Below are 26,615 nucleotides of genomic sequence, written 5' to 3' on the forward strand. Positions count from 1 at the left end.
AAGATATACAGTGGAATCATTAGGAACAAAGACAAGTGCAGTCTGAAGGAGTCTATGTGCTGGCTTTCTTACACTGTTTCCTTCCTATGAAGAATTATTTCAAGCTTACTCTTTCTGTAACTGTGTGTGTGTGTGTGTGTGTGAGGGGGGGGGAGAGGGAGGGGTGCAGGGAGGGAGGGAGGGAGGGAGATATATTTCTCTACTGGGATTTTTAACTTGTTCAGTGACTAGGGTTTTTTTGACGTCTTGGTTGTTTAAGCAGGTACCAGAATGCCAGGATCTCAGAAGGAAAGCATTTGTTTAGCATAAACTGTATTGTTGACATAAATAATCTTAGCATGGTTAACCCTTGTTAGTTAACTGAGAACACTGAAAGTTAGATTCCTAAAGGGGCCAATTTTGCTAGCAAGTCCTGTTAAATCTTTTCTGCACATTTGAATTGACTATTCATTCAAATGCCTTTGTTATGATAAAAAAGACAGGATAAAGGTGATTGCTTGATACATAGTCAGAAAAGACTTTTTAGTATGGTATAAACTGAAACATTTTTGTAAGTTGAGGATAAGGAGCTAGTGGAGTGAATGAAATTGAAAATAAGGTTGGGGAATGAGTGATGGAGAAAGCTCTGAGGAGATGAAATTGAAAGGAGGTCAAGAGAAGACAGAGAAATAGATGTTCAGCAAGATCTCAGCACTAAGGCAACTGAGATTGTGATTTTTTTTTCTCTTGGTAAGTTTTAGCTACCTATATTCATGAGTGGAGAAGACTAATGAGAGGTTGGAGTTATAATTAGGGCTTTTTTTTTTTTTAATATTTATTTTTTAGTTTTCGGCGGACACAACATCTTTGTTTTGTATGTGGTGCTGAGGATCGAACCCGGGCCGCACGCATGCCAGGCGAGCACGCTACCGCTTGAGCCACATCTCCAGCCCCTGTGATTAGGGCTTTTTAATAAGGGTTTGCTCCAAGCCTAAGAGGTACTGAGGATATAGGACAGGGAATAGTTGAAACAGGTGTAGGTACTAGACTGGATAGGAAGTAATTCTAGGTAGGGGGGACTGTAGATTGGGAAATGGGAGGAATGAAAGGATTGTTAGTTTTTGCAATTGAAAACTTGGGAGAAAGATGAACTACATGCATTTGATTTTCCTTTACTGTCACAACCTGAAATAGTAATTTATTGAAAAGTGAAAATAAATGTCAGTGATTTTAAAGTTTAATTATAGAGTAAAAGAATTAAACTACATAATGTAGGAAGTCAAAGAATTTTGGAGTGTTGCAGGCATTCAATGTTAGTTGAGTTGACTCAAAAGATAGAGATGATCTAGAATGATCATACTTTGGTTTTGAAGTGAGTTAAATTGGCCAAAAAATGGAGGCCATTGTCAATGAATTTACTAAACTAAGCTGGGTTATTTGATGTGTCAAGCTATCTCAGTGGATGTTGATGTTACTAGTATAATCATAGAAGTTAGAATGGGGAGAAAGATCAACTACATGAATGTGGGGCAATATTCTTTAATATATAGATGGTTTTATTAGTTCAGACTCTGGAGAGGGGTAGAAGAAACTAACTCAAATTAGCTTGAATAATAAGGCAGATTTATCATGAGTAAATGGGTAGAACTCAAGCATAGAAATATAGTCAGAAATTAGTATAATACTGTGGTCTAGACCTGGAAAGTTATTGTTATGGTGTGGATATAGAATGTCTCCCAAAGTCTCATGTCCTTGAAGACTTGGTTCCCAATGCAGCAGTGTCCAGAGGTGAGGCTTTGAGGAAATAGCCCTCTTTAGGGAGAGCTAGGTTTTGGTTCAGATATAGGCTCTAGGTGTTCAACAAGAAAATTGATATTATAGGGGAAAGTTATTTCTAAAAAAGGAATTTCAGGATTTATATGGAAATTTTTAGGGAAGGTGTTATGTGGTTAGATAAAGCAAGGAGGGGAATCTAAAGCAGTGAGGACAAAACCATCAAAAATGAAAGAAGGGGCTAGAGTTGTGGCTCAGTGGTAGAGTGATTGCCTAGCATGTGTGAGGCACTGGGTTCCATCCTCAGCATCACATTAAAAAATACATGAAGTAAAGGCATTGTGTTTATATACAACTAAAAAAAGGAAAGGTGACTGGAGGGTTGAATTGTAGGTGATGTCAATAGTAGTTGACATGGTTGACAGCAATGAGAAGCATAATGTAATTAATTGGCAAATAATTCATGGTTGGAAAAGCTTTCATTTACATTTTATTTCCATCTGAGGTTGGAGATAATTAATACAGGCGAGCCAAGACTGATTAATTATTTTATAGCTAACATCTTTTGACATAATGATGTTATTTTGGTTTGAGACTTTATTTTTTGTTAAAAAATGTTCTCTTTTTAAAATTCTTAAGTTGATACCATAATTTGAAGTAATGGAATTCTTACAGTGATTTCTGGGATTTATAACAGTGATGCTTGTGCTATGTTTGTTCTTATATTACTAAGATTCCTCTTTATCTTTTGAGCATATGCCATTATTGAATTGCAAGAGTATAACTTAAAATTATTGTTTACTCCTTTGAACTGATGTCTGAGATCATTTCTTTGAATAAAACCATTAAGGTATTTTCCTCATTTGTAAAATGTGCTTACTACATATACATACTTGTAAACACATACATATACATATGTGCACATACATACACAGATGTCTCTCACATATAAATTACCCTCATCTTATATAATAAATTCCTGAATTTCCCCATGAAAGAATGATTCATTTTTTTTGTCTTGTTTTTGGTAATCTTACAAGTTTTCATTTTAGGGCTGGTGGACACTGTTTATGAAATAACTTCTTTCATTTTAAGGATACTAATTTTTTTTTGCATTTGATTTTTCTTTACTGTCACAACCTGAAATAGTAATTTATTGAAAAATGAAAATAAATGTCAGTGATTTTAAAGTTTAATTATAGTATGTTAAAAATAGTTCCTGATTTAAGACATTGCTGTTTATAATTTAGAATTAGTGATTTTCCTTGAAGTTGTTACATATTGAATACTATAAAAATGATATTTTTTGTCAGAGGAAATTTTTGTAATGATAAACAGGAAATTTTGTGAACCTAAAGTTACTAAATATCATAGTGTATAAAATTCAGCATACTATTTTTATTGGACTTAATCTGCCTTTCTTTTCACTTAATAATTATTACAAGAAGAAAATAGAGGAAGCTAAAAAAGAAGTTGAAGCATTGTAGGATAGATTAAGGAGGAAGTAAAATAAATGGATGACAGACATTTACTACATGGTTGGGATTATTATTTTTAAAATTAAACTCAGTAGTTAAATCTATACTGATTCTCAGTACTTATTGGCTTTGTTAAATTAAAAATATTGAATTTGTTCATCTGCATAGACTTAGTGAATTTACTTGGAATATTTATGTGGTAATATTTTGGGCAAGCACCACTTTGTTTAATATTTAATCCTTTTACCTACCTGTTAGTCCTTTTAATTGTTTGCTTAAAAAAAAAAGTAGTAGTGTTTGTGTTTTCAGGACAAACTTGCTAATTTTCTAAAGTCTAGTTATCTAAGGAAGATAAAACAGAAGATAGATAGTGATGAAAAGTGACTTGGAATTAAGGGCAGAAAGTAGGACCACTGTATGCTGACAAGGACTTGGACTCTGCTAGATTTGACATGGATGTATGTGGACAAATATTATGTATATATTTTTCCCTTCCCAAGTGGATTGAGTTGCCAAGTCTTTGCCTGAAGGTTGATCTTTACAGCTTGTAGATCATACTTTTTATTCCTTAATTTTATTTATATATATATATTTTTAGAGAGAGAGAGAGAGATAATTTTTTTAATATTTATTTTTTTTAAGTTTTCAGTGGACACAACATCTTTGTTTGTATGTGGTGCTGAGGATCGAACCCAGCGCCGCAGGCATGCCCCGGGTGAGCGCGCTACCACTTGAGCCACATCCCCAGCCCTATTCCTTAATTATATTAACAGCTAGTTTTTTTTTTTTTTTTAATAGATTTTTCTTGAGATCAGTGCCAACCCCTGTATGGATCTCAAAGTAATTGTAGCATAAATCTAGACTATTTCTTTTTTTTAAAATATTTTTATTTTTTAGTTGTAGTTGGACACAATACCTTTATTTTATTTATTTACTTTTATGTGGTGCTGAGGATTGAAGCCAGGGCCTTGTATGTGCTAGATGAATGCTCTACCGCTGAGCTACAACCCCAGCCGTAGACTATTTTAGTCTTTAAAATTTCTGGGCCTGTTTTTTGATGTATAAATTCTCTATTTGCTTCACTTCTGTGATATTTCAAAAATATTGCTATGAGATAAAATATTATATGTATTTTAAGTTAAAGAACTTAGATTAAAAATTCAATAAATGATAATCTAACTTTTATGTTGATTCATTAAAGACTGTGGCTTAGTCCCTTTGCCTCTACTGTTATACTTTTATTCTAGTTTACAAAGATACAGATTTTGGGTGTTTACCTCCTTAAACTCCATATTCCACCAGTTAATACCCTCCCTTCCCCTCCTCTGCCATCAGTGACTGGCATAAGTGGTAGGCCTGGATTCAAATTTTGTCATTTATCTCCTTTTTATCTTTTTGAAAATTTTTATTTTTAAAGAGGTGGGGTCTTACTGAGTTGCCCAGGCTTGTTAGCAACTCCTGGGTTCAAGTGATCCTCCTGTGTCAACCTCCCAAGTAGGTGGGATTGCAGGATATACCACCATGTCAGGTATCATTTACTCCTTGAACAAATAAAATCTTTATACCTTGAACAAATGAAATCATTATACTTCATTTACTCATCTGTTAAGTAAATATGCCACTATTTTTCATAGTTGTTGAAAGGATTAGCGAAAGTGTAGAATACCACATACTCTGCTTGATTCTCAGTAAATAAGTTACTATTACTGTCATGATTACTGAGAATTGCTAATATGACTTTTGTGTTTACTGGGCTTGTGTATGTATGTTGAAAATAATGTTTGTTTAAGGAGAACTTGTGTACATTCACCCGGGAATTTGTGAAGCTTCTTGGAGCAGACCATTTCTGCTTTATATATTGTTTTGCTTCGATTTGCGAATATAAACTGATTTATCTCTTCTTTGTAAATGGATTGGATCTGTAATGAAATATTTTTCTTTTTTTTTTTTTTTAAGGGTGCCATTTTCTTGGAAGGTGTAACTGTTAGAGGTGTAACTCAAGTAACAACTCAACCAAAGTTAGGAGAAGTACAGCAGAAGTGTCATCAATTCTGTGGCTGGGAAGGGTAATAAGCATTTTAAAGTTCTAAATAAAATTTCTTACTCTGTAACATTTAAAGTTAATACAGACATTGACATAGCTTCTTTATTTCTTAAAGATGATATATTTACATGAAATGCTAAAAAAACTGTCAAATTTTTTTTCAAGGTAGTCAATGTAATACCCAGACAATTGAGTCAAAATTAGATGTCTTGCTTATCTTCCTAAAGTAAGAGGAAGTTACTGTTGTCACTATCTATTACTTGTTTTATCATTTTGATTCTATTGGTGCTGATTTGAATGTTTGGGCTGGTCTTATCAATTTATTCAGGGAGAATAGGTAAAACTTGAATGTGCCTCATTCTCCAGTTTTGTAATTAGAAACCTGGGAAGGTCAGTTTTAAATATGTTTTCCCTACTATGACTTGAAAATATTTATCAGACATTTCATGGGAGAGGACTCAGTAGAGAGTTTATTCCTCTCATCTGTTACTTTCAGATCTTGGTCTGTGGCAGAAAATTCTAGTATAGTTTGAACACTAGGAAACAAGGATTGTTATTTGTGAAAATTCCTAATATAATTTCCTAACATAATATAAATTCTTAACATAAAGACTTTTATTCCTGGCATGTACAGCTCTGATAAACTAGCTAGAAATAATTTTAGCTAAAGGGTGAAAATAATGAATAGCATTGGCGTTAATGTTGTGTTAAACCCTTGCCAATATACCCTAAGTTTTAGACCTGTATTTCTTCTGTTTCTGTCACTTCTGGGCATCTTTGGAAGAGAAATTTGCCAACTCTGTAGAGTTTTTTCAAATTGGCAGTGTCATAATGGAGAAATATGGGGTCTAGGATAGTGTAAGGTAATTAAGTTACAATTTAAACTTTTTCCTGAAGTAAAAGACTTGTGAATGTACCTGTTTTGCCATTTTAATCATCTATACTAGTATTTTAGAGTTAGCTCAATAATTATAGAATAGCATTTTGAACCTTGTAAACTTGTGTTCTAAAATGTCATGACAATCTTTTTAAAGTGTTTTTGTGAAAGGTGATATTGTTCTAGTTGAAACTGATAGGAAGAATATTTTGATAAATGTGTGACTCATTTGAGATTGGTTTAAGACATGCATTACTTTGAATGGTTATCAACCGTGTTAGTAATAGAATGTTCTTCTTTAAGGTCTGGATTCCCTGGAGCACAGCCTGTTTCCATGGACAAGCAAAATATTAAACTTTTAGAGCAGAAGCCATATAAAGTAAGCTGGAAAGCAGATGGTACTCGGTAAGTTAGATTTCTAAAAAAAATTGTACAAATAACTGTAATGCTGTAAGAATTTTAGTTTGTTTTTGGGTATGTTTGCACTTTTGGGAGTGTGAATTTCTGACTTGATAGCAAAATAAATATGCTTCAAAAAATTGTATAGTTTTTGTTTTGCTGGTATTCTAAGCTGTGTAATGTATTTGTCATTCTTCTAAATTTTTGGTTTTAGTGTTCTCTTACTTTGACATAAATCTATTCCAGATGTTAAGTTTGAAATCATTTTCTGTTAATAATAATGATTTTTGATATGTTTACTGCCTACTACACTGTTTTGTGGATATCATTTCTTTACTATCCTTTGGAAATTTGATTATTTGGACCTAGGCCGTAGAAGAAAAATCTGTATAGAAAATTCAGATGTAGGAGACAATAATATAGCAATAACATAGGAAAGGGATGTGGAGAGACTACTTGGTAAAAGAAGGAATGGCTATTTAGAATAAGAAAGGTAAGAGAAAACCAGTAGAAAGATTTGTCACTGAAGCTGAGGGAAAGTAAACTTTGACTAAAGAGGAGAGAGATCAACAGTGTTACATCTTATATAGAAGAGAAACATATATTGGATTTAACAATAAAATCTCTTAGATTGGGTTGGGATGTTCTCAGTTCATGTTACTATTGAGTAGGATAATGGGAGTGAGTTGAAAGCGATTATCTTTCCTTTAAAGACTTCTTTAAAAAAAAAAAAAAAGACTTCTTTTTTCCCTTTCGCTGTTGTTTAAAGAATGTTTCTCCTGAGGGAGATTTCCAGTAGAGCAAAGAGAACTTTCTTAAGTGGTATTGAAGCATCTTATTTCATCCAGAGACAGTTGTGGCAGGGCTTTGTATCTGCCAGCATATGCCTGTCTATACCTCCTAGCAGAATTCAGATGTGAGATAATCAGCTTAAGAATGTTGACTTGTGTACTTGGAATGAGAATGAAGCAAGACTTTTCTTATCAAATAATGGGAATGATTTGGCTGATTATTTTTTTTTTTTAAGAGAGAGTGAGAGAGGAGAGAGAGAGAGAGAAAGAATTTTTAATATTTATTTTTTAGTTCTCGGCGGACACAACATCTTTGTTGGTATGTGGTGCTGAGGATCGAACCCGGGTCGCACGCATACCAGGCGAGCGCGCTACCGCTTGAGCCACATCCCCAGCCCTTGGCTGATTATTTTGATAGAACTGATCAAATGAGTTTTACACAGCCATCATTTTCTGTAGATTAAATAAGCTAGAACCATAGCTTCAAAGTTTTCATGAAACTGTATTTTATGCATGTGATAAGAGAAAAACATTTTATTAAACTACATATAGTATTAGTGAAAGTATATTGAAATTTAATACTGTTTCCCGACTTCCATTTCTAAGCTAAACAAGATGCCTCTCAATGAAAGAATAACAGGTATAATTGATAGACACTTTATAAGATTTGATGCCACTTAATTGGATTGATCTTTAATTTTACTGAAAACTCCTATATAAACAAAGAAGGTTACTTCAAGGGAACTCATTGGCCTTTTGACCATTCCTAAAATACATTCAAGTTTTTTTTTTTTTTTTAACTTGATTCTTCTTTCGTTTTTTTTTTCATGGCTCTACTTATTGAGTCCATTCTGTTTGAGTATAAATAATACCAAAAGAAGTGATTAAAGGGCTCTATGGTTACAGTTGGAATTGAACTGTCTTATAATTGTGAAATACTCCTTTTTAAAGGCATTCTGGGAAAAGATAATTAGAATTTTATAATATAATTTTCTGTGCACTAAGTTTAGTAGTAGAATTTGCAATGCAATAAAAAGAAATTACCAGTCTTTAGTATAGTGGTGAAGACTTAGTACTTACATATAAATTTTAGAATTAATTTCTTCACCTTTTATTCTTTCTGCTGAGATTAAATACTATAAATTTTAACTGTTTCTGAATTATTATGTAAAACCAAATTATTATTTTTTATAGCTACTATGATAATGCAAATACTATGCTAAGAGATAACAGATTATTTGACATAGGAAAAATATAAGGCTATTAGATGAAGAAGAGTCTTGTAATGAACTGATAATTGATGAAAGCAAGCTCTGTGATTTCTGGGACTTTTGTCTGTTTTTTTTTGGGTGGTGCTGGGGATCAAACCCAAGGCCTTGTGCATGCAAGGCAAGCACTCTACCAACTGAGCTATATCCCTGGCTTTTGAACCACCTTTTCCCCAGTACTAGTACCTGGCACTTACATGGCAGGCACTCAGCAAATATATATTGTATTAATAAGTGAAAAACTATATGTGTCTTCACATTAAGATAGAAGCACTTGTACTAGTTGTATAGTTTTTGAGATTTAAAGAAACCATGATTTCATGTGAGTTAATTTCCAAAGAAAAATATAACCTTATCCTTTTATTTATTTATTTATTTTGGTAAATCCTTTAGCATTAACTTAAAATAGAGCATATTTCAAGGAAAACAATATATACTAGGCCTAGATTTAAAGCCAGATAGATCCTAGAAAGCATTTGTTGTGTTTAGATTTGTATAGTATAGGGATGATAACCCTCGGAGTAATTACAAACAAATTCAGTGAAGTCATTTAAAGCACCTAGCATACAGATACTCAAAAATAGTTCTTAGTTTTTATGCGTGTACATGTATATCCACATATGCACTTTCTGACTAAGTTATATAGCACACACATATACAGACAAACCCTGCTTCAAGAAGAACTAAATATATTAAGTAAATGTGAGACTAGCTCTGTAAGAAAAATAATTGCAGAAATTTAAAAAAAGCCATTTAGACATTTATGGAGATGTAATGTCAATTAAGCTTTTTATAACACATCTATTTAAGCAATATACATTTGTATAATGTTTCTAGAAGGAAAAAGATCCATTCTTCTGGGTCTGGTCTGGGAATCCCCTCTTTTATTCATTCAGGAATTATATTGAAAACTGCATATTTGAAGGGCTTTGTGTTAGCTAATGCATGGTCAGGACTGCTTAAAACAGAACCTTCAATTTAAAATTTTCCTCTAGTCCAGGGCTCAGCCAACTTTTTCTATAAAAGGCCTCCCAATAATTATTTTAGGTTTGGTGATACATGTGGTCTCTGAATTACCTCAGCTGTTTCATTGTGACACACAGTATATTCCATTGCTTTCACATAAATAAGTGACAGTGTTTCAAACAAAAAATTTTAAACAAAATATTAACCACATTTGGACTTTGAGCCATAATTTCCCAACCCAAGATTGGCATTCTCCTTACAAGATAAACTTTATATCTCAAATGTTCTTTCTTTATAAGGAAGTGTAAAAAATGAGCTTAGAGCAGAGAAATATTAATACAAATATAGTTTTATTTAATTTTTTTCAGTAAATTTTGAATATTGAAATAAGTTTTTTTTAATCCCCATAGTTCTAAGTATTTGGTAAGCTATTGGTACTTTGACAGGATTTTTTTGTGCAGCTGATTTATTAAATGTGTACATTTGAATGAAAATGATGTTCTATGGCTTTGTTATAACATGGGTTATAACAGCCCTACAACAGTCCCAATAGACACTGGACATGAACAGACAGTTTTCTAGGAAAATACACAAATCTGCAAGAAAAATACTCGACATATGGCTCATGCTGTGTGTGCTCTGACATAAGTACTTAGTGATCTGTGAGTAGTGTGTTGTAGAAATAGCTCTTATATGAACAAATTAAAGTATGTTTAGGCGATTTCTGTATTTGCTGCTATCATAGTTTTATTAAGAAAAGTGCAGTTATCTTAGGTGGTTAGTAGTTTCCTTGATATGTATCTCATTAATAATGTTTGTAGTGGATGTTTATTCTAATAGCCAGAGCTGAATGTTCAGGTAAGAATAGCATAGATAAGGTATAATGAGATGCTAGACTAGAATAGTCATACATGGTAAGAGGAATATTAAAGAGGTTTCAAACACTTGAATAATTTTCAGTGAACTAAAAACTATATACAATTTAGGAACAGAATGAATAAATCAAATTATCATCAATTAGCTATTGCATATACTACTTCCATTTAGATTTGTTCAATTAATTTTTTTTACTGTCCCACTTGAGTGAAGAAATAAGACCAGGTATAAATTTCAATTTAAGTCTTATTATCTTTTTACAAAGCAGATCGTTCCTTCTTATATATAATGTAAGAACTTTAGTGACTCTTGGTATTAAATAAGATTTCTTCTTCTGTCTTAATTACTTACTAATAAATATTAATTATAGCCAAAACATCATAACTAATATTTACAAACTCACTAGTAATAAAGTGATATCTTGGAATGATTTTTGTCTTATACATGCCAGGCAAGCTCCACTGAGCTACATCACCAGCCCTTGGAAAGTTTTTTTTTTTTTTTTTAATTTTGAACTGTTCTGTGGAAACTTAAAGAGTTTTTGTGGAAGTGCCTGGAAGACCACAATCCAGAAAAGTAAAATATTTGCTTCAAATCATACAATAGTTTGTGGCAAAATCTGTAATGCAACTCTGGTCTTCCCTTTTCTGGCTTTTTACTTTATTGTTCTATGTTCTGTATTCCAGGACTTGGGCTTTTTTGGGGGGGCGGGGGTGGGGGAGTACTGAGGATCGAACTTAAGGGCACTTAACCACTGAGCCACATCCCCAGCCCTTTTTTATATTTTATTTAGAGACAGGACCTCAGTGAGTTGCTTAGTGCCTTGCCATTGCTGAGGCTGGCTTTGAACTTGCAATCCTCCTGCTTCAGCCTCTGGAGCTGCTGGGAATACAGGTGTGTACCACTGAGCTTAGCAGACTTGGGCTTTTGAAATTAGGTGTAAGGTAGTGATTCCTTCCTGTAATGGAGATTATATTAATTTTGGGATTTAACAAATGTTTAACTTCATACTTCTGGTGATAACTAAAACCCTTACAGAAAATAGTCCAGAATACATCATTTGAAGACTTTAACCCTGTTTGTTATCGTAGTTTCATCAGAACTATGCTGAGGGAGCTAGCCAGTTTTCTTGTAACTAGGAAAGACATAATAAAACCATGGCTCCAGTGTTTCTTTTTCATCATGGGCAAGAGAGACTAACAGAATGATTAGAGATCCGTCAGAACCACTGTTTACTGATTTGACACTATATAGTTGATGATATCTGGTGGTTGATTGGTTAAAAAAGAAAGTCATAGAACTTACTTGACTCTTTCTCCTAGTTTGAATTTTACTCAGTGCCTCCCTATATTAAATAGAAAAAGCAGTACTGCTTTGGTTATTGCACATTGCAAAAAAGCATGTGGAGTTGTATTCTGGCATGATCTCTGAGGTAACTGTGGAATGTTTTAGGACAGTAGTTACCAAACACCAGTTACATTACCACCACAGGAAGCTTATATAGGAAAAGAAAACAAAAGAGAAAGAAAAAGAAAAAGAAAAAAGAAAAAAAGAAAAATTAAGAGATTCAAATTTAGTAGGCTTGGGATGGCTTTGAGGTTATGTGTTTTTGAAAAGCCCCTCAGTCGATTCTGATTTTGAGCTAGGTTTGGGGTCCACTTTCCTTTGTGTCCATGTGACAGTTTAAACTTCAGTAACCTAATTTATAATAATGATTTAGCCAGCCATTGAGTTTAAGGCTACATCTGAGAATTTGTCTACTAATTGATTAAAGAGATCCACATAAAATGCTTACTGGATGGTGCTCAATGGTAGTTATTGTCATAGCTGAGGACTCTTTTGAAAACCATTATTACGGGAAACAACATTTAGTTTCTCAGAGTACATTCTGAATTCTCTTAGGGTGTGGTATAGTTGTTATTATACAAGAAAAGTAGTAAGAAGCAAAACATTTTCATATTTAAAACCAAACTTCTGAAACACATCTTGGCTAGTTACATCTTTGGGGTTTATAAAGGATTGAAATGTCCTAATAGTAATTTCTTTAATTAAATTCTAGATATTAGAGTTACTGCTAATTAATAGAGATAGAGTCATTGAGTCCCAAGTTTTCAATTCTGTGAATATTTCAACAAAATTGGTACAGTTATCAAAATAGGTTGGAACTGATAATCTAGAGTTTATAACGTTAGTGTTAATTAATATTATCACAGTATAATTATATTCTTCTCATCAAAATCATATCATGTGTTATATAATTATATATTATATATTGTATTTAAGTATGTATAGGTGTCCCACATGTGGGTTGATGAAACAAAATAGATTAACAATAAAAATCAACTGAAGTTATTACTTACTCCCAAAATCTGTCTAGATAATTTCTAACTAAGTAGATATAAGGTAAAACTTTTGTTGCAAGCATAGGTATCATCCTAAATTAGAATTTTCCATTGTCCACATTAGGGGTAGCAAACATAAAATTTGGAGAGATTAAAAAATACTTTTTAGGTTAGTATTTCTAAATATTTTTTTTCAAAAGAGTTAGACAACTAGATCTGAATGTATCAGAAACAGATAATAAAAGAGATTGAATTTGTCTCTTTGTTCATGCATGCATTCAACAAATACTTATTGAACATCTACAGTATGCTAGAAATTGTGTTAGGTTTGCTATTCTTAGCAGGAAATTTGAAATAATTATAAATATGATGATTTTTGTGTTCTGCTCTTCTTTTCCTTTTTGCATTGCTGGAGCTCAAGCCCAGAGCTTCATATCTGCTAGGCAATTGCTATTCTACTGAACTACATCTCCAGCCCCTGTATTCTGTCTTTTATCTTAACATGTTCATTTTCCATGGTTATTATATATTTATTTATTTTTTCTGGTGCATCAGTGGTTCCTTTATATAACAATTTTCAAAAACATGACTTGATCGTTGCCACAGTAATATGTATAGTTTATTCTTGAGGCATTGAGACTGGTATGAGTTTTTTTTGTTATGAATAGCTGTACTTATTTATTCATTTTTTTTTAAAGAGAGAGGGAGGGAGGGAGAGAGAGAGAGAGAGAATTTTAATATTTTATTTTTTAGTTATCAGCGGACACAACATCTTGTTTGTATGTGGTGCTGAGGATCGAACCCGGGCCGTACGCATGCCAGGCGAGCGCGCTACCGCTTGAGCCACATCCCCAGCCCATTATTTATTCCTTATAATGATCTTTGTGTCAATTATAATAAAAGGAATATAACTTAGATAAAGTGTATGGAAACATTTAAAGTTCTTAATATACCTTGTTAAAGGTTGTAGTGATAAATCCCTAAAAGCATTACCTTGGAGTGTCCCTGTCACTGCATCATTGACAGTTTTAGGTAGTTTCATTTTTTTTTTTTTTAAAAAGAGAGAGTGTAGAGAGAGAGAGAGAGAAATTTTTTTTTTTTTTTTTTTTTTTTTTTTAGTTTTTGGCGGACACAACATCTTTGTTTGTATGTGGTGCTGAGGATCAAACCCGGGCCGCATGCATGCCAGGCGAGCGCACTACCGCTTGAGCCACATCTCCAGCCCGAGTTTCATTTAATATAAGTAATAATGTAGTCAAGTTGACAATTAGAAATGAATATTTTTCTTAAAACTTTATTGGTGTAAATATTCATTAAAGTCCTGTAATTTTATTATTGCCTTAATTAGCATTTTTGAATACCATTGTTTTTTTTTTTTTTTTTCTTTTAAAGAGAGAGTGAGAGAGGAGAGAGAGAGAGAGAGAGAGAGAGAGAGAGAGAGAGAGAATTTTTAATATTTATTATTTAGTTCTCGGTGGACACAACATCTTTGTTGGTATGTGGTGCTGAGGATCGAACCCGGGCTGCACGCATGCCAGGCGAGCGCGCTACCGCTTGAGCCACATCCCCAGCCCTGAATACCATTGTGATTGCACAAATGTATTATGTATTTTTACTGTAAGAATCATTTTTGCAATTAAGACTTACTGAATACTTCCTGTATAAGATCATTGTTCTGAGAATTTTACACAGAAATTCTCATTTCATCTTCACAACTCTGTGGAGTAGGTGCTATTGTTATCCCCATTTTAAAGAATCTTATAAAGGTAGTAGCCTTCCCAAGGCCATTCATGATTATAAGTAACAGGACTGGGTTTTGAATGCAGTTGGGTTTGGTCCTAGGGCCCATAATCTTTACTATTATACTGTATCATGAGTGGATTTCTTTATTGCCAGATGATGTGCTCATTCCTTTTCAGTGTTTCTACTGTTTGATTCTCAAGGGTGAATTTTTTTTTTGTTTAAGATATTTATTCTGATAATGTCTTCCTTATAAAACATTATATAGATAAATTAAAAGCTCTCTCTGTGAAAATATTTATCCTATTCCTGGAATAATCAATGCTAAGAGTTGGATGTTTGGTTCCTCGAAACATTATGCCCTTTTCTTTTTGCCTGCTGCCTTCTTTCCTTTGCAAACTTATTATTCATAGCACAGATTGGGTAATTAGTTCCAATACTAGTAAGAAGACCTCACAAATGTATAGATAAAAAGCCTCTTGGTTATTTTAATTAGTTTCTCGATTTTCCATATAAATGGTATGTTATATATACTGTTCTACTTTAGATGAGTCATAGAAACAATTTTCTTTGACATAGTTTTGTGATGGCAACTGAAATTTTATGTCACTTTTCACTTATGGGTGATCAGTATCTTTGTAGAAATAGCATTTATTGATTTAATAGCTGACTATTAACCTATAGGTTGGGTGTCCTTTATCTGAAATGGTTGGGACAGGAAATGTTGTGTATTTCTAATTTTTTAGATTTGGGAATATTTGTATATAAGATATCTTGGAGATAGGACCCAATTTTAAACCCAAAATTCATTTATGTTTTATGTATACCTTATACACTTTGCTTGAAGGTATTATATACAATATTTTAACAGCTTTATGTATGAAACAAAGTTTCATGGTGTTAATTTTTCCACTTGTGGCTTTAAATTCCATCCTAAACATTTTGTATTTTGGATCTTCAGATTAGGGATGCTCTTCCTACACTATAATTGTGCAGTATCTAAAGCAATACAGAACACAGTAGCAAAACAGTATGGTTCCTGCCCTCAAATAGCTTTGAGATAAATTAAAAGATGTAGTCAAATTATTTTTTGTTGAAGACAAATAAATAAGGAGAGATACCAAAGAACTTCCTTTGGAGCATTACTTGATGTTGCATATGAAATATGACTGCTCTTTATGATTTTAGGAATATAAATTTAGTGTTCATAGAAATATTTTTTCATATTGTTTATTGATGACATATATTTTTAAATAGTGAAATAAATAAGAAATACAACTATATTCAGTATAATCAGCCTTTTCAGTGACAAATGTGAAACAAAACAGGCTATTTCTTTTGATTGTTTTCTTCTCATGGAAACTGATTGTTGTATAAAAATTAAGGCGTTTTTCATATCTTTCTACCTCTGTGATATGTTGTGCTGCCTAAACCACTTTGGGTAGCTTTTAAATTTCAGATCAAGGTAAATCTGAGCAATGGAGTTGGCATTACTCTCTGATGAAAACCACTTAAAAGAATGCAGTATTTTACATATTTAATTTGTATGGCTATGAAGTTCTGAAAAGCATAACCTGTAGCATTCATGGTAATTAGTGCAAATGAATGTATCATTTGATTTTATACTTTGAAGTCTGATAAAGACACTATACATTATGAATAAAGCTGTTTAATCTAAAAGTAACTAATTAAAATAACCAAGAGGCTTTTTAGCTGTAGATTTGTGAGGTTTGCTTACTAGTATTGGAACTAATTACCCAATCTGTGCTATGAATACTAAGTTTGCAATATCTTGTTACCTTGGAAGCATTTCAGATCCCATAATTAGGTCAAGATCAGTTATTAGGTTTGTACTTTACTAAGCCTAATTCATTTTTAGTAGTTGTGACTTTATTTTGACTTGATATGCATTTCAGTGAAAATATCTTTTTTGTCTTGTGATTCTGGTCTTATAATAATAAAAAAAGACAATGTCTTTTAAAAGTATTTTTCCCATTATAAAGTAATTCTTATTCATTGTAGAAAATTTAGAGAATGAAGATAGAGCAAAGGACCAAAAATGAAAAAAAAAAAAAAAAAGTCTGTCATTTCACCAGTTAGATATGGTTGTTGCTTATGTTTTGGTGTGTGTGTTTTTAGGTCTTCCTCTCTTCCTCAGTTGAATAAAAATGTATTCATTTCATAATGTTTTAGTGTTTATTATAAGCCAGGGACCCATTCGAGGTACAGAAAATTAGAGTGGACTCTGTATATTAAAACTTCAATTAGGTGAAATGGGTCTTCTGCAGAAATTATTCAATATACATGATTTTATTATTTAATAATCTGCTATTTGCAGCCTAAGTATTTCCCATTTCATTAAATATTTTTATTGCATATAAACATACAATTATTTCTTTTAAATTCTTGTTTGTGGTTAAACAAGTTAAGCAGAACTGGAAAGTTTATAATACAGAGTCCTAGAACTCTTCCTGGGTCCGTCTTACTCCCAAAAGACAATCACTTTTTAAGTTTTTACATTTTTCTCTGTGGTTATCCCCAAGTTTTTAATACATGCTTATGTCACTATTAATCAACTTTAGGTGAGTTCCTTCTGGTGTAGCACATCAAAATCTTTGTGTCCATTTTTTTTCCTTTAAAGTCTTCCATTATAGTTATTCTGTTATAGCTATTTCTTCATTGAGCATGCATGTATGTTTAACCCTTTCTTTCTTGTTCTAATAACACAAGAGTTTTTTTTTGACTCTTCATCTTGTAAGATGAGGATATTAAGAGTTCCCTGTCTTACATCTACCTCTTAAGTTATGCCATCCCTATTTAATTAATTGATTAATTTGTTTTTGTGGTACTAGAGATCAAACGTAGGACCTCCTTGCATAGGACAGGAAAGTGTTCTGACTCTGAGCTACATCCACAGCCCCAAGCCCTAAATTTAATACTGATACCTGTTTGTGTTTACATGTTGACTGCTGAACATAGTTTAAAAATTAAATTTTTTTAAAATTCTGTGGTTGATTTTAAATAGTGAAAATACTTAATTTTTTTCTATTATTTAGTGGAAAGACTTAAAATTTTTTTTTTTGGCAAGAAAAGAGAAATCATTATTAATGTTTGAAAGGTATAAGGATTTAATACATAGAATTGCTTACAAAGGCATCAGAAGGTGTAGAAGCAAAAGGAAGAAAAGGATCATCTTGAGATGAGTGAGCTGATGCTGCTTCTGGTTGGAGCCTGAGTAGCACTAGCTGTTGATCTGTGTGCTGGAGGAGGTGCTGCTGCTGTTAGAAGGATACTTTCTGTTCAGCGAAGTGGCCCCCACTGAGGGAATTTCCACTGAGGAGCCCCCTCATGGCTGCAGCTTTAAGTGACTTCTGAGATGCTGCCAGAAGTAAAAAATAAGTAAGTTTCTCCCTCCTTTTTTTTAGTCTCCTGCCAGTGAGCCAACAAGCCTGGGAAGTGTCTATTACTTCTCAAATCAGGTATGCTAGAGAGCACACAAGTACAGAGGTGGAATTGACCACCAAAGATACAGCTAACTTGCCTAGAGTTTAATGCCCTGACCCCTCTGCCCTTGCAAATGTTCTTGTTGTTGCGGCTGGGGTTGTGGCTCAGTGGTAGAGCACTTCGCCTAGCACGTGTGAGGCCTTGGGTTCCATCAGCATCACATAAAAAAAAAATAAAAGTATTAAAAAAATTCTTGTTGTTGAATTCAAGTAGAAGTTACTTTTATACTTTACTAATTGTCTTTACTTTATTATCAAGTGTTTTTAACATTTTAATTGTTTTATCCGTTCTTATTTTTTTTTAGCTGTTCCAAAGACTTCTTTCTTAGAACTTTTTATGGTTTCTAGCCTTTAGCGTTCTCAGTTGTTACCCTGGTTAGATCTAACTTTCTGGGTTTCAAGTTTTTCTTCCCTCCTTTCCTCTAGTTTTTTTTTTTTTTTTTTTTTTTTATATTGAGGATTAAACTCAGGGACACTTAACCACTGAGCCATATCCCCAGTCCTTTTTTGTATTTTATTTAGAGACAGGGACTTACTGATTTGCTTAGTGCCTTGCTAAATTGCTGAGGCTGGCTTTGAACTTGAGATTCTCCTGCCTCAACCTCCTGAACCTCTGGAATTACAGGTTTGTACCGCAGCGCTCAGCTTTCCTCTAGTTGTTTTCTTCTGGTTTCTCACATTGTATAAGGACACCTCCTTCAGTCACTTTCTAAGAATGTTCAGGAAGTAACTCATATCCATGTCTAGGTTTATGAAAATGCTGTTGCACTGGCCCTATACTTAATGATAATTTGGTTGTGAATAAATTGTAAGGTAAAATAATTTTTTCTTAGGATACTAAAAACCTTACTTTTGTATCTCCTTTTTTAAAAAAAATATTATTTTAGCTGTCAACAGGCCTTTATTTTACTTACTTATATGTGGTGCTGAGAATCAAACCCAGTGCCCTACACATGCTAGCCAAGTGCTCTCCCAGTGAGCCACAACCTGAGCCCATACCTCTGTATCTTCTAGTAACGTCTATTACTGATAAAAGTTCTGATATTATTCTGATTTGAATTCCTTATTAAGTGGTCTGCACTGTCACTGGGCATTTTTAGACTTTTCTATTTATTCTTGGTTGTATGTAATTTTGTGTGTGTGTACGTGCGTGCGTTAACATTATAATATTCCCTTCCCCATTGATTGTGTATTTGGTGATCTCTGAATCAGAAAACCTGGGTTCTTCCATTTAGATTAATTTGACCTTATCTTTCATTTTCTAGAACTACTATTGATTGTTAAACTTACTTCCCACCCCACCCCCCATTTCTAAATTTTTCTCTTATAATTTTAATCATTTCTCTTTTTCTGGGAAGTTCTCTCATTTTCCTGTCTTCTAGTTGAATTACTTATCCCAGCAGCTTTGCTTTTAATTTTTAAAGAGCACATACATTTTTGTTATCTGCTTGTTCTTTTTTTTTGACAACCTGTTTTCCCTCTCCTTTTTTTTTTTTTTTTTTTGCTATGCTGGGGATCAAACCTATGACACTGTGTATGCTAGGCAAGCCTTCTAGTCTTCTGCTACTGATGCAGTATCCTCCCGCCTGTTTTTGATTTATGGATACAATAGCTTCCTGAATCTGTGAAAGTTTAAAGGGGGTTTAAAGTTGTTTTTTATTCCTTGACTCATCTTCTTTTTTCATTTTTCTAGTTTTCCTCAAATGTGTTTGGTTCTTGGTTGACTGCATTGGAAAATGAGACCGCTTGGAAATTCTGTGAATGTAAGCTGGGTTTGTCAACTTCTGACCTTTGCTTTATGATAAACAGTTATGCTGAAGGACTCTAAATACTACTATATAGAGAAGTTTTTTCTTCTGGTCGCCATTTATGACCTGTGTGTCTTGTAGGAATTAAATTATTGTATATTAGTTTAAAATAATTCTTCTTTTCCAGTCCATATGTCCCTCCACTCATTCTTTGTAGTTGATGCTTCTGGGTTTGGAGTTTTGTGGTTTTGCAAAATAGACAGTTCCATCTGTGGATATTGGTACCTCAGCACTTCTCAGCACTTCACCATTTATTTCATGTCAACCTCAAATTTGGTTGAAATAATACATCTGCTGATTCTCTTAATTTAGCAACTTAAAACATCATTCTTTTAAGGGATAGAACTTTATTTCCCTCTCCTTGAGTATGGATTGGGTTTGTGTCACTTTAAAAAATGAAATATGGCAGAAAGTGATTGTCACTTCTGGGTTTAGATAATAAAAGTGCTTTTTTTTTTTTAGCAAGCTTTCTTTATTAAGCAGTGGAATGCTACATATTTAGGAGAGAAAATGGTATTTGATTACAACTAGAATCTGATTTTTTAAAATTTGCTCTACTTAGTTATACATGACAACAGAATGCACTTTGATCCATTGTACTCAAATGGAGCACAATTTTACATTTCTCTGGTTGTACACATGTAGGATCTCATTTGTGCAATCATACATGTACCTAGGGTAATGATGTCCAACTCATTCCACCATCTTTCCTACCCCCACGCCCCCTCCCCTCTGCCTCTCCCTTTTGCCTGATCCAGAGTTCCTCCATTGATCCGATGCCACCATTAGGAATCAGTATCCACTTATCAGAGAAAACATTTGGCCTTTGTTTTGGGGGATTGGCTTACTTCACTTAGCATGATATTCTCTACTCCATCCATTTACCTTCAAATGTCGTAATTTTATACTCTTTTAATGCTGAGTAATATTCCATTGTGCATATATATCATGATTTCTTTATCCATTGGATCTTATTTTTATAAAGTTCAAGAGAGATTGGAATCATGACAAGTGAGATTTGAATTATGGCAAAAAATGCATTGGTTGGGTAGTCAAGGAGAACAGTTGTGCAACTTCAAATCAGAGGAAACAGTTGCAAAAGTTCCGAAACCCATTGTTTCTGGGAAAGGGTGAGAGCCCACTGTTTACCTTCTCTCCCAGGTCACATTGTCATCTTCTCTCCCTGGGGGTTAATATTTCCCATTTTTCTTGAGGGTTGTTACTTTTCATATCCTTCACTCACTTTTAAAAACTACCAGATCTAATGCCTTTTGAGGAGGGAAAGTTTTGACCATAAATCATCACCAATGTATATTGGTATTTTTGTACTTTTAAAATATCTTTTTTTGAGTCAGTATTGGTTACTTGTATTTTCTTAAAAATACCTATCCCATCTATGTTTTACAAAATTATTTTCATAACTGTCATATGATGTTCCATAATTTTAAAATTCCTAATAGAATTTACTCCTTTTTAATGCCTAATATTTACTCCTATCCTGTATCTTTTTTATTGATCAAAATTGCCAGAATTTGGGCTGGGGATGTGGCTCAAGCGGTAGCGCGCTCGCCTGGCATGCGTGCGGCCCGGGTTCGATTCTCAGCACCACATACCAACAAAGATGTTGTGTCCGCCGATAACTAAAAAATAAATATTAAAAAATTCTCTCTTTCTCTTTCTCTCTTTCCCTCTCTCACTCTCTCTTTAAAAAAAAAAAAAATTGCCAGAATTTTTAGTCTTTTTAACTAACTACTTTTATGTTGATCATTTCTCTATGAGTTTTTAATTTCACTAATTTAATTTCATTTATTGTTATTAGTTTTTATTTTACTGCTTAAAAATTATTTTGTTTTTTCTCCCTACCTAGTTAAATTTTAACTTGAAAGTCATTCATTTTCTATCTTCTTATTTTCTATTATAGTTTTTTTTTTTTTTTTTAATTTGTTTTGTTTTTTGGTAGTCGGGATTGAATCCAAGACTGAACTACTCAGAGCCACAGCCTTGGTTCTTTTTATTTTGAGATAGGGTCTCATTAAGTTGCTTAGGGCCTTGCTAATTTGTTGAAGCTGGCCTTGAACTTGTGATCCTGATGCCTCAGCCCCCGGATTTGCTGGGATTACAAGTATGTACCACCATGCCTGGCCTATTATAGGTGTTTTAATGTATATTAATATCCATATACTACTTTACCTATATTCCATGAATTTGAACATTTATTTATCCTCAACAAAGGTAAACAGATCTCTAACTCAGAAACATGCATGTGTTTGACAGCAAGGAGGACAGTTTGATTGGAACTCAGCACTAAAGAAGGACCTGGGTCAGGTCAGGTAGGGCCGTGTAGGCCATTGCAAAGATAGGCTTTTATTCAGAGTGAGATGAGCAGTCATGGAAAGATTTTGAACAAAGAAAAGACATAATCTGACTAGCTTTAATAGAATCATTCTGGATATATTAATTGCATATATGAATTTTAAAATAAAGTCTAATAAAAATGGGGTAAAATAACTTTACTATTTTGTTAAATAGGCCTGTAACAGTATAGTAGTCCCCCTTTGCAGAAGATACATTCCAAGACCCTCAATGGATGCCTAAAACATATATATGATTTTTTTCCTCTACATATATTCATATTTTTCTATACATAAAAAGCTTGATTTATAAATAATAAAAGTACTTTTACTACTTCCATCCTGGGTGTTCTCTTGGATCAGTTGTTCTGGAGGAAGCTGGCCACCATATGATGAGGGCATTTTAGGCTGTCATTTTACCCTACTAACTTATCGTTTGGCTTGGGCTGCTTTATTTCACTGCTTCACTACTAAGTTCACTTATGAGGTTGATATTAGGCCTCAGTTCCTCACTGGCTATATCTTATTTGTGGGCTTCTCCATTAGTTGTGTTTGAGAAAAAGAGCTTTTCTGTACCCATTTAGGTTTTGAGGTTGGGTGCCTACAAATTATACTAACAAAAGGCTGATTACCAGGAGAAAAAGCTAAGTATTATATACTTATGCATGTGAAAGTACACAAAATGAGTGGTTTGCTAAATTTACCTAACTTAATAGGAAAAAGGAAAGGTAGAGAATAGGGTTCTAGGAGAAAAATAAATGAGTTTCATTAGGAAAGAAATAGATGTTTGGAGAAAAATGGTAATTTAAGTTTGTGATAGTTTGTTTTTGCAGGTGGGAGTAATCTTTTTCCTTTTCTTCATGAATGTAAAACTCTCCAGAGAGGGGATTTATGATAGCTTAACTCTTCCTGGGGGTGGAGTTTCTAGAAGGAACAGATTAATGGCATCCTTATTTCCAGAACTTTCTGCTTTTAAGTCATTAAAGGGAAACTCTTAAAAGGCTTCTTTCTATATCTATTGAATCCCCAAATATCTTCAAGTTAAAATAATCCTTATACTAAAATCTGGGGTTTTAAGTGGGTTCCCACAGTTGCCTAAGTGCCTCAAGACATGGTCACCTCCAGAGCAATTGATCTAAGAAAGCACCCACATGAAGTGGTGCTGGCAGCTGGAAGCAAAGTGGTACTACCTTTATCATCCAATTTCAAAAGTGATATATGATCACTTTTTTTTAAGAAGTATAAACTCAACCCACCCTTAAGGGGAGGGGAAATTAATCTCTATCTCTGGAAGGTCAAAGAGTTTGTGGGCTTTTAGGAATTTATTTTTTTAAGCTACCAAATAGCTTTATGTTTTAAAAAGAAAAACAAAACAAACTTTGCTATTATTTTGATGATGTCTTAGAAGAGGAATCATTCTGGATTCTTAATGCCATTATATGAATGTACTATACTTTGACTGTTACTCATGGTTGTAAATTTAGACTGTTTTGACATTTTTGTTTTTGGTAACAATACTATGATAATATTATTCTAGTTAACTTTTCTCAAATGAGTATTTATGGAACATACATACTTTTTTAGTGTTAAAAAAATCCAGTGCATAATTTATTATTTTAGTATTTTCTGCAATGGTATTTTGTGGCCATATTTTAAAATAATTAATATTTTAATGATTTATTAAAACAGATTAATTGCTGAAAAATTTCTGTAACTTCTGGTTTAGTTTTGGTGTTTTATGAGTTCACTAGATGGCAGCAGAGGACCAGCTTTATTCACACTGCTTGCAGTAGAATTCTGATATCCAGTGCATCTTATATCTAATACATCTTAAAATAGTAATTTGGGATTTAAAAAAATTTAGTAAGAATTAGCAGGATCATGTATACAACATTATTGAAACCATAGACATTTGACGATGTTAACATGTTCTTTTGTGTCTGGCACTTGAATTATTTGTAGATGACCTTGAAGTATTTTCGTAAAAAAAAAAAAAATTAGCTATAATAAAGTCTCTAGAAGTGTTTTGTCTGCTTCAGGAAACTCAGATATTCTTGTGTTGGAATTTTGGAAGAGAATTAAGTGAAAGTTCTGTTTTATCCTACATGGGTTTATTTGTTTATTTTTTCTTATTTGTGTTGAGAATGAAGGAGTTGTATAGAAAAACTCAGTGTTGGAGTAAAGCTCTTTAATCTTAAATACTGAAATTTATGCTCATGAAGTAGAAACGTTATTTTACTTGCATATGGTATGAAGAACAGAGATTTTAATCAATGAGCTCTAATTATATATTTTGGGAAAGAAATTTCCAAAATCATATTTTAAAAAATCATATATAATTGAGTACTTATTTAATTATACTTTCTTCAGAAACGACATTGAGTTTTTGCATGTTTGATGGTACTTTGGTCCCTAAAAGTGTTTGTTAACCAGGTAAAGAAATTGGAAAATTTGTATTTCTGACAGTTTTTTTTTTAAAGTGTGAAATTTGATTTGAAGAATTTGTAAACATTTCTTAGTACAGTGTGTCTCTGGCTTTTGGTTCAGCTCTAAATTTGCTGCCATTGCTAATATTTTTGCTGGTAAGGTGAACTTTCTTGGACCAGTTTTATTTTAGTAACATTTTAGAATTTAAAAAATTTGATTAAATACTTTTGCATGGTCAAAGAACTTAAATTTAATTCATCATGAATTATTTAGAAGGGAATTTAAGCTTTTATATGTTATCCTAGCTTGATAAAATGCAAACTAATTGATTAGAATCATAGAATATAGAATATGATCAGAACAAATCAAGTTCCCATTTAAATGATGAATTTCAAACAATTGCACATCGAAATTATGCTGCAATCTGGTTTTGATAGTTGCATTTATTAATATCAGTCCCCATTACATTTATTTTTGTAGTCTTGGTAGTATTTAGTCACTTGTTTTTGGTATTTAACTGTTGAGATGGTGCATCTAGAATTTCTTCTGATTTTTGTGTAAACATGAATAAAGACTAGTGGCAACCAATTGACTTCTACTAGTCTGATCCAGTAAGCATTACTTATTAGTATTAAATAAAAGTGAAAATGGAGGTCATAGTTAGGCATACACCAAGGCAAACCCTTTAAACCCAAATTTAAAATAATTTTGATTTCTTGAAATGCTATCTGTACTTATAAAAGAAACACAAAACATAAGCTTTTGGTCCTTGATTCTATTCTTATCCTTAAAACAAATTGAACAAATCAGCTATAGACAACTGATTGAACAGCTTTTTTTTTGCCCTAAAAAGGATGTTAATATCTAATACAAGAAAGGTCTAAACACAAGAAAGGCCAAAAATACTTCCTCCTTTATGCTTTATAAACTGCTGTAACTGCAATTTTTACCATTTGGTTTGAAGTTTTCCAGATTTCCATCTGTACTTTTCACATGACAATATTTCAATGTTTCTCTACTTGTTCTGATTTTAGTTTTGACCCTAGTAAATGAAGAGATGAAAACCCATTTAAAACACTTGGTATACTTAAATATAATCTTACTTGCATGCATTTTCCTGTGTACATGCAATGATTTTAAGTACAATCAAGCATTATCATGTTGTGCATCTTCTGTAGGTGTTTTTAATTATCTTTCTTAAAAAGTACCTTAGTTGTCAAGCATGGTGGCATGCACCTGTAGTCCTAGCTACTTGGGGAGGATAAGGCAGGAAGTTATTGAGTTTGAGGCCAGCTCGGACAACACAGAATTTTCTTTTTTTTTAAAAGCCATTTTAAGTAAAAAAGGACAAAGCAGGAGGCATTATGCTACTTCATGTGAAAACATACTGCAAAGCTGTAATAATCAAAACAGCATGATATTGGCATAAAAACAGACACAAACCAGTGGTACAAAATAGAGAGCTTAGAAGTAAATTCAATAATCTGAACTAAGATGCTAAGAACATGCATTGGAGAAAGGACTTCTCAATAAAGGTGTTGGGAAAATTGGATATCTACATGCAGAGAAATGAAGTTAGACCTCCATCCCTCACTATTTACAAAAAACAACTCAAAATGGATTAAGGAGTTAAATGTAAGACCTGAAACTATGATACTACTAGGAAGAAACATAGGAAGTGATTCAGGACATTGGGATGGGCAAAGGTTTTTTGGACATGACCTTAAGATCAGAAGAAACAAAAGCAAAAAATAAATAAATGGAATTATACCAAATTAAAAAGCTCCTGCACAGGAAAGAAACCAGTCAGCAGATCACAGAGACAACTTACAGAATGGGAGAAAATATTTACAATGTATACATCTGACGGGGTTGATATGCATAGTGTATATAAGGAACTCCAATAACTCAATAGCAAAAAAACCCAATTTAAAAATAGGCAGCAGATCTAAATAGACATTTCTCAAAAGAGGACACACAAATGACTGACAGA

The 26,615-nt window shown here is 33.0% G+C and overlaps 1 protein-coding gene across 1 annotated transcript in view; it reads left to right on the forward strand.

Annotated features, from left to right (window-relative positions):
* Rngtt (RNA guanylyltransferase and 5'-phosphatase) overlaps nucleotides 1-26,615 on the forward strand; it is a 229,378-nt gene that overhangs the window by 30,550 nt on the left and 172,213 nt on the right. Inside the window, exons 7-8 of the mRNA XM_026410973.2 lie at nucleotides 5,187-5,296; nucleotides 6,455-6,556. Of these exons, the coding sequence (XP_026266758.1) occupies nucleotides 5,187-5,296; nucleotides 6,455-6,556 (212 nt within the window). The remainder of the gene's footprint in view (nucleotides 1-5,186; nucleotides 5,297-6,454; nucleotides 6,557-26,615) is intronic.

This window comes from Urocitellus parryii, chromosome 8, assembly GCF_045843805.1.
Source record: "Urocitellus parryii isolate mUroPar1 chromosome 8, mUroPar1.hap1, whole genome shotgun sequence".
Classification (NCBI taxonomy): domain Eukaryota; kingdom Metazoa; phylum Chordata; class Mammalia; order Rodentia; family Sciuridae; genus Urocitellus; species Urocitellus parryii.